The sequence below is a fragment of the Toxotes jaculatrix genome, chromosome 18 (assembly GCF_017976425.1).
Source record: "Toxotes jaculatrix isolate fToxJac2 chromosome 18, fToxJac2.pri, whole genome shotgun sequence".
Classification (NCBI taxonomy): Eukaryota; Metazoa; Chordata; class Actinopteri; family Toxotidae; genus Toxotes; species Toxotes jaculatrix.
Window position 1 is genome coordinate 7,268,603 of NC_054411.1, and position 16,648 is coordinate 7,285,250.

General features: G+C 40.0%; 2 protein-coding genes across 3 annotated transcripts; both read right to left on the reverse strand.

Annotated features, from left to right (window-relative positions):
- Positions 1-772: 772 nt before the first annotated feature.
- LOC121198003 (cell adhesion molecule 3-like) lies at positions 773-4,779 on the reverse strand. Of its 2 annotated transcripts, none has more exons than XM_041061795.1 (5): positions 4,545-4,775; positions 3,592-3,867; positions 3,140-3,457; positions 2,727-2,990; positions 773-2,445 (listed from the first exon to the last, which is right to left on the reverse strand). In XM_041061795.1, exons 1-5 carry the CDS (start codon positions 4,585-4,587, stop codon positions 2,288-2,290), a joined length of 1,059 nt encoding a protein of 352 aa, XP_040917729.1. In that variant the 5' UTR covers positions 4,588-4,775; the 3' UTR covers positions 773-2,287. The 2 variants fall into 2 exon arrangements, with proteins under 2 accessions (XP_040917729.1, XP_040917730.1); XM_041061796.1 differs by lacking the exon at positions 773-2,445 and adding an exon at positions 2,455-2,617 and having other exon boundaries at positions 4,545-4,779.
- Positions 4,780-6,257: 1,478 nt separating this feature from the next.
- LOC121198001 (hemicentin-1-like) lies at positions 6,258-14,358 on the reverse strand. Its single transcript, XM_041061793.1, has 11 exons — positions 14,149-14,358; positions 12,536-12,811; positions 12,134-12,457; positions 11,634-11,855; positions 10,945-11,172; positions 10,566-10,829; positions 9,160-9,420; positions 8,900-9,061; positions 8,137-8,343; positions 7,645-7,887; positions 6,258-7,375 (listed from the first exon to the last, which is right to left on the reverse strand). The coding sequence occupies exons 1-11, from the start codon at positions 14,204-14,206 to the stop codon at positions 7,176-7,178; spliced, it is 2,445 nt and encodes an 814-aa protein (XP_040917727.1). The 5' UTR covers positions 14,207-14,358; the 3' UTR covers positions 6,258-7,175.
- Between the last annotated feature and the right edge of the window lie 2,290 nt (positions 14,359-16,648).

A 16,648-nucleotide genomic window follows, 5' to 3' on the forward strand; every position in this document is an offset into this window, starting at 1 on the left:
GTTTTCACACAAATGCGTTGATCTCTTGCCTTATTGTCAAATCAGGATGGGCTGTGAACAAAAACCTGTTTTCAGTTCTGTATGCATGCTTGTCTCCTATTGCTTCTGAACTCCATGCTTTGTGAAATCCCAGCAGGCAGGCCTATTGGTGTTGTGCAGCATGTAGCTTGCAAGACTCTGACACTGTGACCAGAATGCTGCACAGAATATCAGCTCTGACCACCAGTGCAGTGCAAGTGAGCAAGTAATCGGATGCTTTTCGGGTGTATTTATGGCGAGCACAGCTGGGAATCTCAATGTACAAATTTCAGTATATGCTTGTTCCACTTTGAATGTGCTATTCCCTCTTCTAGGTCTCCAGAGAAATATGTGTTTATAATAAAACTTTTTTTTAAACTCCATGACAAACTGAGCAATATCCACTCTGCCAGGTTGTTATAGCAACACAGCCAGTGCATACACAAACAGTGCTTTCTGGTAAAACCTTTAGTGGGAATGACAGCAACTGAACATAAAGAACATGGTTTCAGAAAAAAACAGGTCTATGTAGACTGTAGACAGGATAACAGAGACTCTCCTTTACATTCACTTGGTTCAGTGCTAATTAGTATGGCGGTCTCAGCACTGTAATGTAAGCCAGATTGAATGAGAGTGGGAGAGGGAGGGGGTGGGGGTGCAGGGGTCCAAGGGGTTGGCAAAAGGTGGCAAGGGAAACATAGTCATGAAAGACACTAGTTTGACTTTGCCTCAATCAGTATTCTACCAAAGGATGTCAATGACAGAACATTTGGCTTTATTTAACGTTATTTACAGTTGCAATTTCAAGTTGCATTCCCCTAGAAAAATACCTTTTTCAATTAATTCAGCTTTCATAATAACAAGGTTTACAAATGAAAAATGTTGATCATATCATGTCATACCAAACTGCTGGCACATCACAGATTGCATGGCCAGTTTCTTCAGTGCAAAAATAATTCAATATTCCACAGATGGTAAAACAGATAAGATTAAACAAGCATGATTTGTGCTTAGTTCATACACCAGAAATGACTAAAATAACACTAACAGAAAACTCATTAGCACCATTGCACCCTACAGTGGTATTCAAAGCATCCCCAAGCTTGCATCCTCGCACCTGAAGCTGCAGTATAGGTTCTGTTAAGTACGATCCTATAAAAAAGAGAAACAAGCTGACAAGCCCACTTCCCTGACCTACTGTGGTCCTCAGTCTGGGAGGTGGGTATTATGTATCTAACATGTCCAATATGTATGCTTTGTTCAACTGTTTTAGTCTCCACCATACAATCCATAATCTACACCAACAATATATTTTCCAGGGTCAGATTTCACCGCCAACTAGTCACTAACTTTGTCCGCCATTTGGTGTTGAACAGGTAGCACTAAGTGGGTTTATCAGAGCTTTCTTTGCTGGAAACAACTTCCTGCTGCTGGTGGACACGAGGGTGATGACAGCAGCTCAGGCAGAATCATACAATAAACATGCAGGCAATAAAACCAAAACAATGAGCTAAAAGAAGCTAAAAAGCTTAGCAGAGCTGCAGAGTTAGGTGTTCATGCTCCTGCATGCAACATTAATTTGATTCAGCTAGTGTGTTTACATGCACCTAAGTAAACTGGCTGCAATCAGCATTTTACAGTTTTTAGTGCACATGTGCAGGACAAAGATTTCAGGCAGGAAAAGCATTGCTGCAACAGCAAATGGAAATATATTCACATTTGCTGATGATGCATATTCAAAATAATTCCATCCAATGTCAGAGTAAAACTGAAACTAACTCAAAATAGACTCTAAAAGTCTGAATAAGTGAGTTTCCACTGCTGAACATTGGACTGTAGAATTCAGTCAGTCTGCTCAAACACAGACACACATGAACAAAATGAAAAAACAAACACAAGAAGTAACATCACTACAACATTTAAAACAAGTGAGTTATGCTTCCAGATTAAGCTCAGGGGTAAGGGAGAAACCTGATTACTGGTCTGCTGCATGTATACTTAGATTTACAGTTACCATGTTACTACAGTGCATGTAAAAGCACTCTTTGGTGACCTCTGTACTCTGATTTCTCTAAATTACCTGGTTTCGGGAATACAAGTAAACATGCTGTTTGATAATGATACTGGGGAAAGCTGATTATGCATTCTTAAAGCTACAGTGTCATGCAGTCGAGACCATGCCCCAAGGCCTTTAAGAGAGATTTAACTCATATGTTTGCAAAATATTTTCACTGCAAAGCCATGCAAAATGTAACCAAAAAAGTCAGCCTCATACAGGTCCTGATGAGGTAGCTTGTCCTCTGAGATAGCTGCCTTTGTTGAGTGAAAATGTTCCTTCAGGTGTCAGAAAAAATAGACCAATAATGGCTCCCAGGACTCCCAGGAACACAAATCCTCCAACCATGGCTATGAAGGTGGTTCGATTCCCTGTGGAAGATGGGAGTTTATGTTACATTCAATCTCTCAGCTCCTCTGTTCAGACTCTCTGGACTTGTAACAGAGGAGTTTTTCTGTTTGTGATAAACCACACATCCCAAAATGAAAAATGAAACAAAAATAACAGCCATTAAAATTCCAGCCGTGGTTCCAGGGTGACTACCTGATGAAGAACAACAGTATGAGGGAATTACAGAATAATTTCTCCACTGCAAGACAATAACGGAGTAAAACAAGGAGAGAAACGAAATTACTTTGTAACAATATCTTACTTGGAGCTTCGGTGACGGTGAAATATTTGACCTTGGTGCCGTGAGTATTAGACACTGTGCAGGTATAGTTCCCTGGAAACTGCAAGGACTGGGTCAAGATGAGTTGATTGTCGTTACGATTCTTGTGCATCTGTTGTATGGGTTTTGGTAAATGCCAGCTGTATTTCGGCAATGGGTTTCCTTTTGCAGCACAATTTAAAAGGATTTTTTCACCAGCTGAAACTACCACCGTCTCATTTGCAGGCTTGTCGAAGATTGGTGGGTCTGAGGACGTATATAAAATTAAAATACAGACAGAAAAAGAAAAATAGAGAGAAATTAAAATACATTCAGAGGAAGGAAAAACACGCCCAATATTCTCTTTAAATTCCAAAAACAGTGATAGTTATATGAAGAGGGATTTAAGAACTCACACAATACAATCACTTCATATGGCTTTGATTGCTTCCTGGATCCTTGTGGCAAAAAGTTCAGCTTGGCTTCACACCAGATCTGCGTTCCGTTATCACCGCTCTTGGGGATCACATTGTAGAAAGATGACTTATTGACTGGAGACGCACTGGGCTCGCTAAATGCATCAGTAAATGATATTTCATTTCCTTTGTACCAGTACACAGAGAGGTTTTTTGCTGGTGCAACCTCAGCAATGTCACACTGCATGCGATACATTCTGCCCTCCACCATGGGGCCCATTTCACTTAGCTGAGACAGAGACACACTGTCTGGCGTTTCTGTATTAAAAAAAGAAAAAAAAAACAAGTATTAAAATATTTAACAAAAACTTTCACAAGTCCTAACATCAGTGATATAAAATGATTAAAAACTACAAATTGCCTGCTTGGGAATTTCAGATAACGCTACTTACTGTAAACGGTGACTGGCAGATTTGTTAGGCACTGAGTGTCATCAGAGAGAGTCGAGTAGCACTGTGGTTCTATCATCCACTTTTTTACAGCGTCTATGTCTAAGGTAATACTGGAGACACCTTTTCTAAGTCCTGTGCCACTGTCTGTAGACTCCCAGCCCATTCCAAATGTCTGGTTGGACAATGAGCTGCAGTTGACAGAGAAGGAGTCTCCATATCTCACCACAACGCTAGGGGGGTTCATCTGAAGTTGACAAGAGGCACTCACAGACTTTCCTAGAAGGACACAGTATGGATTAAACACTACATTACAAGCAGCAGCTGCATTACAAACCAGTGTTTTACACCGTGCTCTGTGGTTCATGGTTCATACATACAGAGGAGATAGTTTCAGTTTCTTTTGGTTCAAATTTCACCGTCTCTCACTGACAAGGTGCGACAAGATAGACATGATAAAACAGACCATGGGAGCAGTAAGTGCATGTTTTAACTATAAAACTGCATTTGCACTGAAGATATGTAGGTCCCCTGTATTTCTGGTGCATGTAAGGGGTTAGAAAACCATTCCACCTGTATGCAGTGACAACAGTAATAATCCTAAACCTATTATACTTGATTTTTTTTATGGACAGAAACAAAAGTATTTCCCTGTTGACTACAAATCCATGGCGTGTGCCCTGTTCTCCAAATAACTGTTACTAGGATAATAACTTTACTGAAGTTTAGACGTAAATCAAAGTCAGGCAGATACTCAAAAGGTTGCTTTGAAAGTTAACACAGCTCAGCAACGAAGCAAACGAATATTATCACTCATTAGTGTAACATTCATTTAAAAAAAAAAAAAGAATGGGCGTAGGCTAGCCTGAAGACACGACGCTGTAACTATCACTATCTACACAATAACTCATGACGCGATCACACCCGAAAAACAAAACGGCAGAAAACAAAATTACCTGTATGCGCTATTAAGCCACTGAATAGGAAAAGCCACATCATGTTTTCGTCGCAGCACCAAACAACAAGTGTTTCACTACTCAATGAAATATATCAAAGACCCAGCAGGACAAAGGTATTATTAGTTCCGCGTCCCTCCGACTGACACTACGCGCACTCTGATTTCACCTGGATTGTGTTATAGAAAGTCCCGGGACGCGTTTAAGTGTTCCTCGAAAATTCCTGTTCGACTCTGGAGAAACGTCGGTCACATGTGAACAGCGCCTGGACCGCTTAGGAGAGAATGAGGCGGGGGCTCGACCTGAGCGTGGGTCGCTTAAAGAAATAGTGCATGTTAGCTGAAACGCTTGTTCACCTTTCTGCCAAGAGTCAGATGAGAAGGTCGACACCACGTTACTTTAGTTTAGTATAAAGACTGGAAACAAAGGGGACCAGTTGCGAAATAAAAACAATTAAAAAATCACATCTTTTTCATTCTTTGAACGTTTTCGCTGCCAAGCAAGTAGACCATTTTTACAGCTAGAAGATGATGGATGTTATACATACCTGACTCATACAACTCTCAAAAAGTCTCTTTTCGCAGTAGTTGGTGAGTAATGTCTGTAATTGCAATATTTCCCAACGGGACGGAAAGGCAGCTTAAATATATTCAGCTACAAAAAATAACCTTACACCTTCATTCTGTTTACTTATATTGCTGGTCCTTACTTACTCAGTTCAATTCAATTCAATTCAATTCATTCATGCATAGTTCGTTTTTGTACATATACATATGTATTTACAGTGCTTAACAAATTTATTAGACCACCACCCAATGTAAGGTTTATGCCACAGCTGCCCTTAATTAACAGAACTGGTAATTACCAAAATCATTTTTTTATGTTTCTGTAATGGTTAATACACCAGTATGTAAAAGCTCTTCAACCAAAATATTTTTAATGCTAAAATATAATTATTATTATCCATGAATTTTCAGATTTAGTTTTCCAAAAAAATTTCATTATAATCATTTTAGTGGTTGAATGTCATGCTTGATTTTTCTTTTTTTCAGTTATGTGTGAAAAAGGTTTAGTTGTTTCTGTTTGTTTTTTGCCAAATAAATAACATTTTTAGTTTTAAACAAGTTTTTGAAAGATTTTCTCATTTTTATGACAGGTGCTCTAATAAATTTGTTAAGCACTGTATATGCATATTTTGCTGTATAGTCTGTTTTTGTATATGTGTGTGTGTGTGTGTTGTCTGTGTTGTACAGTGTGTGTATCAACCTGCTGCTGTGACACAGGAATTACCCTGGGATCAGGGATCAATGAAGTCCATCCATTCATCCATCCCCCCATCTATCTATCTAACCAACTAACAAACAAACACCCTGCATTGGAGTTGGCCTGTCAAAACACTACAGATTTATGCACATTTTGACCTGTGTGGAGCTAAGTTGCCCTAAAGATCCAAAGTTTTCAGGATATCCGCAGATATGTCCCTGACAGCTGGGGATTCCCAGGGTCTGGGCTTATGCTCCCCTCCATGGTGAGCAGCTCAGAACAATGAAGTCTGCTCCCTGTCAGGTTAAACATAAGCACATTAAATGTCAGTGGAATAATGTTGACATTAGATGTTTAGATCGCTTGTCATCCTTTCCAATAGGCCTGTGCTCTGATGTGGATTTACCTGGCAAGTGTCATACTCTATAAACACACTGGAGTGCACAACTGTTTAAAAAGCCACGTTTTTAATAACAAAATACTGTTTATACTGTTTACACCAGTCATAAATATTTACAGCAGTATTCACAAATACAATACTCTCATGTCCTTAAAATCACAGGTAGGACTTCAGTTCCACTAACTATTCCATCCTGTGCAATGTTTACACATCTATCTGCAGTCCATTTCCAATGCTAATTTGTTCCATCTTAATGTTTCTCATAAATAAATATTCAGTATTGCATTTACATATAAAAATATCCTGAATATACAGTTCTGATAGGCTATAATGCCCACAGTCATTCATACAAAAGGATACAACTGTGGAACAAGACAATTTGTCCCATAAGGCCAGAGCCTGGCACAGTATGGCACGACAAAGGGCCAGGCACAGAGAAGGCTACAAACAGAAAGGAGTGCAGAGTGGCTTAGAAAGAATAGTGAAGGGACAGTGGGCTCAAGAAATGGTATGCACACAGTATTCACACAATGAGCACATTTTCACACCTGTGGAACCTTTCACACATGTTCAGAGGGCCCAGCATCAAACAAAAAAACAAGTACGGCAGTGCACTTCCTGTTTGTGAGACTGTTAAAACTCCAGCAGTGTTAGGCTCATCAACTCTTAAAAAGCATACAAAAAGTAATTGCAAAATAATGACATACATAGGGGTCTGAGTTTAAATACAAATGAATATGGGAAATCAAACCTGAAATCAAAACATTCATAATCAGATTAGTTTGTGCTCACAAAGAAACAGACCTTGAGACCTTGCTCCTCTTGTTCTTTCTGTCCAGTGAAAACAGGAAGAATCCAGTAGTAAATATAGAATTGTACATCTCAGACACCGTAGACTGTAGTAGCAGAGAGATGCAGCTCATTCAGAGTGGTCAGCTATCCATTCTGTGATATCTACTGATGCATCGCTAAGACAGTTTGGTCATAGGAAACTGCGTGTCCCAGCTGTGAGCTACGTTACCATTGTGGGTGCTGAGTTTGGGGTTTTTAAGACTGTAGCGACGCATCTTGGTGTTCTTGTAGTAGATTGAGTAAATGAAGAGGAAGATGATGGAGATCGCGACTACTGTGACTGCCACAAATCCAGCTATGAGGGGCAGGTAGTCCTCTGTAATGAAATCAATCAAATAAGCAACACATTAATATGTAAAAATTCAAAATCATCTGCATTAAACACAAGTGTCTCTATTTCTGACACGCAACAATTAATATGTGAACTCCTTCATCTTTAGTTGCTTCTTGTTTTCTGCTGTGAGTTGAACAAACATGAACTGCACCATTTGCATGCATGTTCACAAATGAAAATCACGAAAGGGCAGCTAATTATCTCCTACATATTTTGTCCTTAAAAGTATAGAAAAGAACTTTGGTTATTACCCTTTAAAATCACTTTGACCACATAGAAGACGGAACCATGTTCATTGGCAGCAGTACAGTTGTAGAAGCCTGCTTCAGACACGGTGAGTGTGTTTTCAGACACATGGGGCACTTTGTCTGTGTCGTAGACCCACTGGATCTTTGGAGGTGGGTAACCATCAGCCTCACAAGTTAGGTCCTCGGGGTAACCTCTGAACACTGGGACTGTCTTTGGAAGCTTTGTGGTGTTAATGGTGGGCTTATCTGTCAAGACATGGAGGCAAATAGAGCAAGAAGAGACCAAAGAATATTCAAACTATGGGCCAGAAGGAATTACAGTACGTGTAGTGAAACTACACTTGTACTAGGAGGCCCTAACTCATAACATTTTCCTTTTTGTACCGTAAGGGAAGTAACAAGCTCTGGGGGGTTCCTATATGTCCATCATCACTTCATCTTACAGTATCATCTTAATCACAACTGTTGAGCAAAAAAATGTAAACGTGATCTCACAGTGGACGGTGATCTTGACAGGATGGGACATCAACATCGGTTTCTCAGGTGCCAGGTCCATCTGAGCCTCACATGTGAACTCTGCCCCACTGTGTGTTCTGTTCACAGTGATGCTGATGGTAGACGACACATTAACTGGAGATTTGATCTGACTGATGTCACAGCCTGTGCCGTTTTCACTCAGACAGCCAGTCACTCGCACTGAGCCTGGTGGACAAATGAACATTTTGGAGGAAAAATTTAAAGTAATAAAAAGACAAAAAGAAGCTACTGTCTCATTCACACTGTGTAATGTTTTGCATCTGTGATTTCAAAATTTCCTTCCGTTTTAACAATCAGTGTTAGTGGTGACGACAGTGAATAAACCGTCCACGTAAACTGAGGTCTTGATTTGACATTTACATGTTCATGAAAAATTAAACAAGACACCTTGTTAAAGCAAAATGTGCATCAAACTTTTTGTACAACACGTTACGTTTAAAGAAAGACGCAGTGCTTGTATTGCATGTTGATGAGAACAGACTTGTCTGCTTCAAAATCTAATTTTAATTACTAATCAGTTCATCATCCCAATGAATGCACTTTGGGTGTGCGTAGTATCTTCAGTGATTACGTTTTTCTTTCATAATATTTCCTCTTAATAAATGTCGGATGTTTTTTTTCATTTCAGGCCATCTGCTCGAAACTGCAAGTTTGACTAGCACTGACAGATTTCCTCAGCCTCACAGAAAAGGTAGAACATGTGTAAACGAAAATACCTCACCTCTGGTAAATGGTTCGAGGGTGCCATTCCCTTGATACCACTGCACAGTGACGTTCCATGCAGGAGCCACATTGATAATGTCACACTGGAGCTGGACCTCTTCACCCTCTACCACTGAACTCAAGTCAGTGAAAGGACGGAGGAAGACAGCATCTGGTGGTTCTGCAGTGGTGATTTTTAGTAGAGTGAAAAAAATTGGGATTAAATCAAGATTTCGAGTTGAAGCCAGCTAAAGTATAAAAGCAGTTATCAATACATACTATAGAGAGTGAAGCTTAAAGATTTATTGCATGTTCCTATGCCCTTAAACGTTGCAATGCAAACAGGTCTAGGGTCCCAGTCGTTATGGGTGTCAACACGCCAAGTTGTGCTGTTACTTCCGATGCCTTGCTGAACCAGCCAGCGTATATCTATCTCATTTCCGCTGTGTTTTGGGTTGCATGTTGCAGTCTGGCTCGGTCCTTGGTAATGTACCACCATCCTGTCTGGAGTTATTTCGATAGGGCATTTTTGCGTGGCATCTGTGGAACGTAGAGGGACAGTGAGAAATGTTATTCCAGTCAGAGTCTAGATACACCCATTATTTTAAAACAACATTCCTACATCTAGTGCTGCTGTGTAGAACAAAAGCTGTGGAAGCAGGAAGCAATGGAGGGAAACTTCAGGAAGGATATACCCCTCCCTTTGGAAACTTGCAGCCCACCATTCTTTGTGCTTTAACTTACTGTAATGCCCATTTCTTAATAAAATGAGTCACATTCTACCCCACTCATTTTTATCCATTAAAGGTTAATGTTTTACAGCAGTTATATCAACAGGATGTGAGAGGAGGCCTGAAACATCAGATACAAAAGACCACAGTGCTTACAAACACACTAAAAGCCACCAAAACAGAGTTACTTTTATGCACTAGTGCTGACACACTTATCATTTGCTCCCATTAAAAACATATGAAGCATCTAACATGAATATGACTCATTCAATACAGACTTTCCAGCGTCCCCTTTGCTGTTTTTTTAAACGCCACTGTGTCGCCTTAAGTTAGCTCCTAATCACCCACGCTACAAAAAACAGCCCAAAACAATCCCGCTTTCTGTTACTTAAGTCTATTAGTCTAATCGACTCTTATCAATCTCGGCACAAAAGAAAACTGTAACTTGTTTTCCAGAGAGACACAACTTACTCGGCTCTGTCCCGTCAGAGAGCGGCAGCAACTCTAATATCAAAAGGACTGAAAGGAGACGAAGAGAGTTGAAGTCCTCCATTGGTTTAAAGTCTCAACAGGTTTTTTTTTTTTCCCCCCAACAGCTGTCGACTGTGTTCCGTTACACTGACTCCTGCTCCTCCTCGGCTGCATGTGACGAGCCAGCGGGCGGCGACTCGACTTTTTGGGAAAAAGGCTAAGCTAAGTTATGGCTGCGTACGCTCCCTGCACAGCTCCCAGCCCCGAATCACCGGAGAGGAAACTGGGAAGCAGCCCCCCCCCCAAAACACACGGCTCATGCGCGCGCGTACACGCACGCACGCACGCACGCACACACACAGCAAGCCCTCATACCCACTGTGTCTTTAAATGTAGGTAGTTGTGTAAATTGGCACAACAGCACCCTTACAAAGCCCCCCATCAGCCCACGGTAATATGGTAGATATATTATATTGACCTTACTCTTTACAGTGACTCTGGCTGTTTTAGAGACGTTTCCTCTGTGATTGAAGGCGTGACATGTGTAGGAGCCAATGTTGTATGCAGTAGCGTTGTGGATGAGCAGACGGGTAACTCCGTCCTCATATGCCTCCACCACATTGTCCGCCTGGTAATAAGTCCAGTTATACTCTGGTCGTGGGTTACCCGAGGAGGAGCATTTCAGCGACACATCAGAACCGACCTCAGCTTCCGTGTCTTCGAGTTCAACTATCTGTGATGGCGGGGCTGCAGACAACAATGTAAACAATATAAGTCAGAGTGAAAGCAAATGCACCAGTCCAATATACTGAATTACTCAAGCTGAAAGTAAGCATTCGAGATTTTCATCAGTATAACTTACAATGCACAATAATCTCCACTGTGAGGTTCGTACTTGACAGACGGTTTGAAGCTGTGATCAAGTACTGTCCTGAGTCACTTCTTGTAAAGTTCTCTGGAAGTTCCACCTCCTCACCATCTTTGTACCACACTATCTGAGGTTGAGGAAAGCCATCAAAGGTGCAGGTGAGGTTGTGAGGAGCATACTCCAGTGCGGTGTAAGAGCTTGGACACCACAGCTCTGGTTTATCTGAAAGCAAAAACACAAAAATATTTCGTATTTTAGACCTAGAGTCGAGTAACTATACATTGCCATGACAGTGATGGAATACAACAACATAAGGCTGATCAAGTACTGTATTTTACTTGTACTTGTACTTAAGTATTTCTGTCTACTTTGTTAACATTAGTTGCACCTCAACCAACTACCACAGCTAAATTTTGTTTGTTTGTCTCACGCATATGCACGGAGACACATCTCGAATGAACAGTCCTGACTCTGGTCTCACTATTACACAGGAACAAAAACCCAAAACACATAGCAATATGCCAGTTATGACAAAAATAAAAATGAAAAGCAAAACCAAAATAGTCTTTACATTTATAATAGCTACTGAGGTGCATGATCCTGGAGTTGAATGGTAGTATAGTAGTAGTAATGGCTGATAGTACTGAAGTAGTATTGCCATAAAAACGGAATGTGACACTCACACGATACACGAACCGTGATCTCCTTTACAGCTAAGGAATTGCCCTCAGCTACAATGGTGTACGACCCTGCGTTCCCCCTGCTCAGAGGGATTCTCGGGTCTACCTGCTGGCCGTCTTTTTTCCACGTGAGCTGCGGGATGGGATTTCCTTCCGCAGGACAATGTCCATCCAAAGTTTGCCCTTCCGATAAGTCAATGACAGAACATTGTATGTCTGGGCCAACTAAACAGAAGCAAAAACAACAACCGTTTATACTATATTACTTTTATTTAACAGATGAAAAGCAGCTAAGACACAAATATAGCACTAGAACTGACTGAAATATTGGCGTTTTAGAAATGTATGGTTTCATCGGGCTGAAAAAGTAGTGCTTATTATGGTCAAGTAAAAATTAGGGCTGCAGCTAACAATTATTTTCATCACTGATTAATCTGCTGATTAGTTTTTTAAAAAATGTTAACATCAAAAACCAGAGAAAAATACGTACACAACATACTTACAGGAAACTATGATATAAAACTCTCCTGATGACACACTATGATGTGGCCCTTCTGGCCCCAGGTCCATGTGAGCCTCGCATCTGAATGTGACTCCGTTGTCTTTTCTAGTCGGAGTAAAGCTGTAGACAGATAACTGATCCACTGGATGCTTATTGGAATTGCCAAAGGTTTCTGTATGGATTAGCGTATCCCCCTTGTACCATCTGACAGTGAGATTTTGAACAGGTGCTACGTGGTGGATGTGACATGTGAAGTTATACTCTTCCTTTTCTATCATCACAGTGGAGTCACTGTTGGAGCTGATGCTAATTTTTTCTGGGAACGCTGGAGAAAAAGCAGAAGTTATTAGACACAGTCATGGTATTAATCTGTTCTGTTCTGTGCTGAATAAGCAAGACTTACTATAAAGTACAACTTTTGCTGTCCTGGAGCACTGTTGAAATGTCCCGTTTGGTGGTGGGTTTAAGAAGCAATGGGGAGAAATGTCCCAATCTGTTAGGCTCTCCACAGTCCAGGTTAAATGGTTGACCTTCTCTACGCCTGTGCCTCCTTGTGGAACCTCCCAGCCGATTCCATCGAACAGAACCTCTGATGTGCTGCAGTTGACTGAGACTGAGTGTCCATATTTCACCACAACACTGGGGGGGCTCAACTCAATGGGACAGGAGGCATATACACCTACAGCATAAGAGTGCAGGTACATGTGTTATGTTTGCAAACTTGCCAGGAGAGAAACATTTCACTGTGGTGTTTGACTTTCCTGTATTGTCAGCAAGGTCATTAAAATGCGGGGGGGCGTTGATTCAACAACTGCATCTGACGCATGTCAAAGACTCATGGAAGCTTTAATTATTCAATAAAAAGGGTGAGAGGTTTTGGCTTAGTCAAAAGGTTGAACTACCAATTGATCCACCTGAACCAATAGCTTGTAAAAACCCTTCCTCTCTATAATACCGGTTTTCCTAATGTGTCAATGATTAGAAAGCATTTGTTTAACGTTGTATTGTATGCCATACAATATTTTCTATTCACAGGAAATACCCTATAAAAAAGGGAAACAAACTGTTGTCCCTATGTCAAAGATAACACAGCAGCCAGACCTAACGTTCCCAATGTACTTCAGTCAATAATCTATATAAATACAAGTGGTCCACAGTCACATATTATCAATAATCTGACAGCTTTCTTTTGTTTATTGTGCGCGCAAGTTGTGGGTACTATAGAGGCCAGAGCTCGTCAGCTACGAGTGAACAATGTTTTCTACTGCAAAATCATTAACAATGAACGCCATAGCTTCAACAACAATTAGGAAAGTGAATGTGAGCTTATATATTTGTCAATACAAATATATAAGCTCATGTATATTTGTCAATACAAATATATAAGCTCATGTATATTTGTCAATACAATTTTACTGACTGATAAGACTCCTGAGTTATGTGTATCTGTTATTACTGAGATAATTACCTGGAAAAAAGGGGACGGGGGGTTATGACAAATGTGTATGTGGAATTTCCCTAGCAAGAGGATCAAATTCACCACTTCTTTAAGAATGGGATGTTTGCATCTACGGTAAGAAATGCTTACAGTGTGGTGTCACCGATTCCTCTACATCCTTTCAAGAGCCCACTTTTACCACTTTCACCACTTTTTTCTAATCGTACTGCAAGCATCCAGTGCATCGGGCCACTACACTGTTAAGTAAGTAAGTCTCTTTCTTTGTCAGGTGATACCGCTCCCTTCTGGTTAAAACAGAGTTCTGCACCTATGCTATATAACAGCTTTACCCATCACAATATTTATTATTTATTATTTTTTTTGATAAAGACGCTACTTACAGCCATGTTATAATTCCATGTATATTAAAAGAGACCGGTTTATTATACATACGTGCCCTCTGCGGTAAATACGTGACACGACAAAACTATACATCGGGGCTATAGATATAATATCGATTTCATAGGCGTTATAATCTATTTGATTTCAGCAAATAAAGTGAGACCAGGCAGACTTACCTGTCGCAGTGAGAATGAGCCCCAAGAAAAGTGGAACAAATGATGTATTTTCAGTCATTTGATTTGAACAGTGTCCCCTTTGTCGTTTGTTCCAGCTCTGTTCAGCTCAGTGTTGTCCTCTCGGGTAGCGCCGTCCTGCTCTGGAATAAAGCAATGAAGTGCATTAAGAAGAGAGGGACAGAGAAATAAAACCAACACTGTGGCAACCCTGTTCTCTCTCCCTTTCTCTCTCTCACTCTCCCTTTCTGTCTCTCTCTCTCCACACTCACTCCCTCTGTACAGTAGTGATTTGTGTGTGGGCTGATATTCATGAGTCACATGGCATAGCATTTCTAGAGATATGATGTGTAATTTTTAGCACTTTTAATCAGATTCTTGTAAACATTTGAGGTAATTAACCTTTTCAAATTGTAAGATAAACATATTAGAGGCTGTCTGTTGTGGGTGATGATACATACTGTAGATTTAAGATTTAAGATTTAATAAAGCTCTCTGAATCTGAATAAAGTTCTCTGAAGATTTGGTCTTTTTTTTGTAATAACCACAACCAAATATGAGTTCAGATGGCATAGAGAAAAGTTTATCTATTAGTCATGTTAACTCTATGTAATTGAAAATATATCTTTGTTATGTGCCTGTTTGCTTATATTACTGATGTATTCAAACAAACTTTTTTTTTCAGAGAAACAAATGATAATACAAAAATCATATTGCAAATTGGCCCAATGTATCTGAAACACATTTCACTGTAAAGAAAGGTTCTGAAAAGGAAACTGGACGAATTTAAAAAAAAATATGAAAAAAGAGAGGAAAAAAGAGCATCCTGCACTCCACTACATAATGATGATGATGATGATGATTAATATATCATGAGTTCATAAAATTTGATGCGCTTTATTGATCCCCTAAGGGAAATTGTTAGTATATAATATTTAAGTACATTTTACTGCATGTCTGCGTATTTTAGACACACTGTTGTTAGAACAACATTCTGTAACAGTGATTCAGAAATGAGACATAACTCATATGTTAAGATACCCTATTTATTATTAAGAGTTTGGGATGTTTTATCTGTGTACCCCCAAAATGTTCCTGTGTCCACAAGCAACTTTCAGGAAGAAGCCACTCTAGAATTTCCATGCAGCACAGCATACACTCATATCCTTCATTTGTTTCAGATTTGTTAAGTGCAGGATACACCAAGATATGCCTGATATGAGTTCCTTGAACTAGGGATAACTTTTAATGATGAGTCAACTTGCAGGGGGGATGAATTCGAGAGAGTCATATCTCTAGCACTAAGAAACAATTCTGGAGACTGAGACACATTCCCAGGGAAAGTGAGAATGCTGAGAATAAACAGCTGCACACAGCATGCTGTTTTTACTGGTAATCCATCCAGGGTCAAAGTTTACTTGAATGTGAGCAGAAAGAGAAGATAGAAGAAGATATGCAACAAGGGAACCCTGAAAAAAAGAAAACAGGGGGGCTTGGGTTAAGAAAACAAGCATTGAGATTCCAGTCATGTTGTTGAAACTCTCCCTAGTCACAGAAAATAAAAACAGGCATTTTGTGCACTATTCTCCACTCTCCACTCTCAAGCCAGGAGGTTTTTACACCGTGGCATATCAGTGAGGTCGGTGTTTCACAGCAACAAAGTCTGTGCAAATGAAAACTAAAAGTAAGAGCTGTCAAACAACAACTCCCCTACATGTCACAACAATAATGTTGTACATGGCATGCAAATGGAAGGCATACAAAGAATGACCTCATTGGGATAAAGTGTGCTCAGATGTTTACGCCAACAAGTAAGTGCAGGATGTTTTTCCTCATGATAAAGGATTCCTTGGTGAAAATGTGACAACTCAGATCCTTTTCTAGCAACATAGTAGTTTCAGGTTTGAGGTACCAACATAGAGAAATCAATCAAACAACAGATATGACCCCATTCACTTTTTGTAAACATTTCTCTATCACCTAGAATAGAAGATTTATTAGAGGATTCATCTAGAATAAAGACTCATTAATCTTGCCACAGAGGATAGTTATCACTGTTTGTCTATTGTCTCAAGTGCTCCTGCTTCAAAACTAAACAGAGAAGTTGCAAAACAATGGAATTTCCCGATGCAATAAAAAAAAAAAAAAAAAACTTGAGAGTGATGGATTGGGTGACAATTAACAAGGAAATAAACCACATTATCCTCAAGAAAACCTTAATTTAGTTGAAGTCATTCTTGGCAAACAGTGCTGGTTGCTTAACCATATTCTGTTTGTGGATGTGCCAGGATACAAGAAAACAGTGAGTGGGGAGATGTCAGGAGAGTTAAAGGAATGCTCTGTAGAGGTCCTGTGTAGAAACATTACCTCTTTGGACCTTTTCCTGTCACAAAGAGGAACTGGCTGTGAAAACAGGACAAATAAGAGAAGAGAACGAAAAACACTTGACTGGTGTAAATGTGGAATGCACCACCCAGAGACCAGTGACATGTCAGGACATGGA

Bases quoted from the DNA above. Each gene is read 5' to 3' on its own strand.
- LOC121198003 (XM_041061795.1), bottom strand. From the start codon at position 4,587: ATGATGTGGCTTTTCCTATTCAGTGGCTTAATAGCGCATACAG. The intron at 3,458-3,591 runs GTAAGTAGCGTT...TTTTTAATACAG, and splicing joins TCTGCCAGTCACCGTTTACA to AAACGCCAGACAGTGTGTCT. The intron at 2,991-3,139 runs GTGAGTTCTTAA...ATACGTCCTCAG, and splicing joins ATATGAAGTGATTGTATTGT to ACCCACCAATCTTCGACAAG.
- LOC121198001 (XM_041061793.1), bottom strand. From the start codon at position 14,206: ATGACTGAAAATACATCATTTGTTCCACTTTTCTTGGGGCTCATTCTC. The intron at 11,856-12,133 runs GTAAGTATGTTG...GCTTCTGTTTAG, and splicing joins GTTTTATATCATAGTTTCCT to TTGGCCCAGACATACAATGT. The intron at 11,173-11,633 runs GTGAGTGTCACA...TTTTGCTTTCAG, and splicing joins GATCACGGTTCGTGTATCGT to ATAAACCAGAGCTGTGGTGT.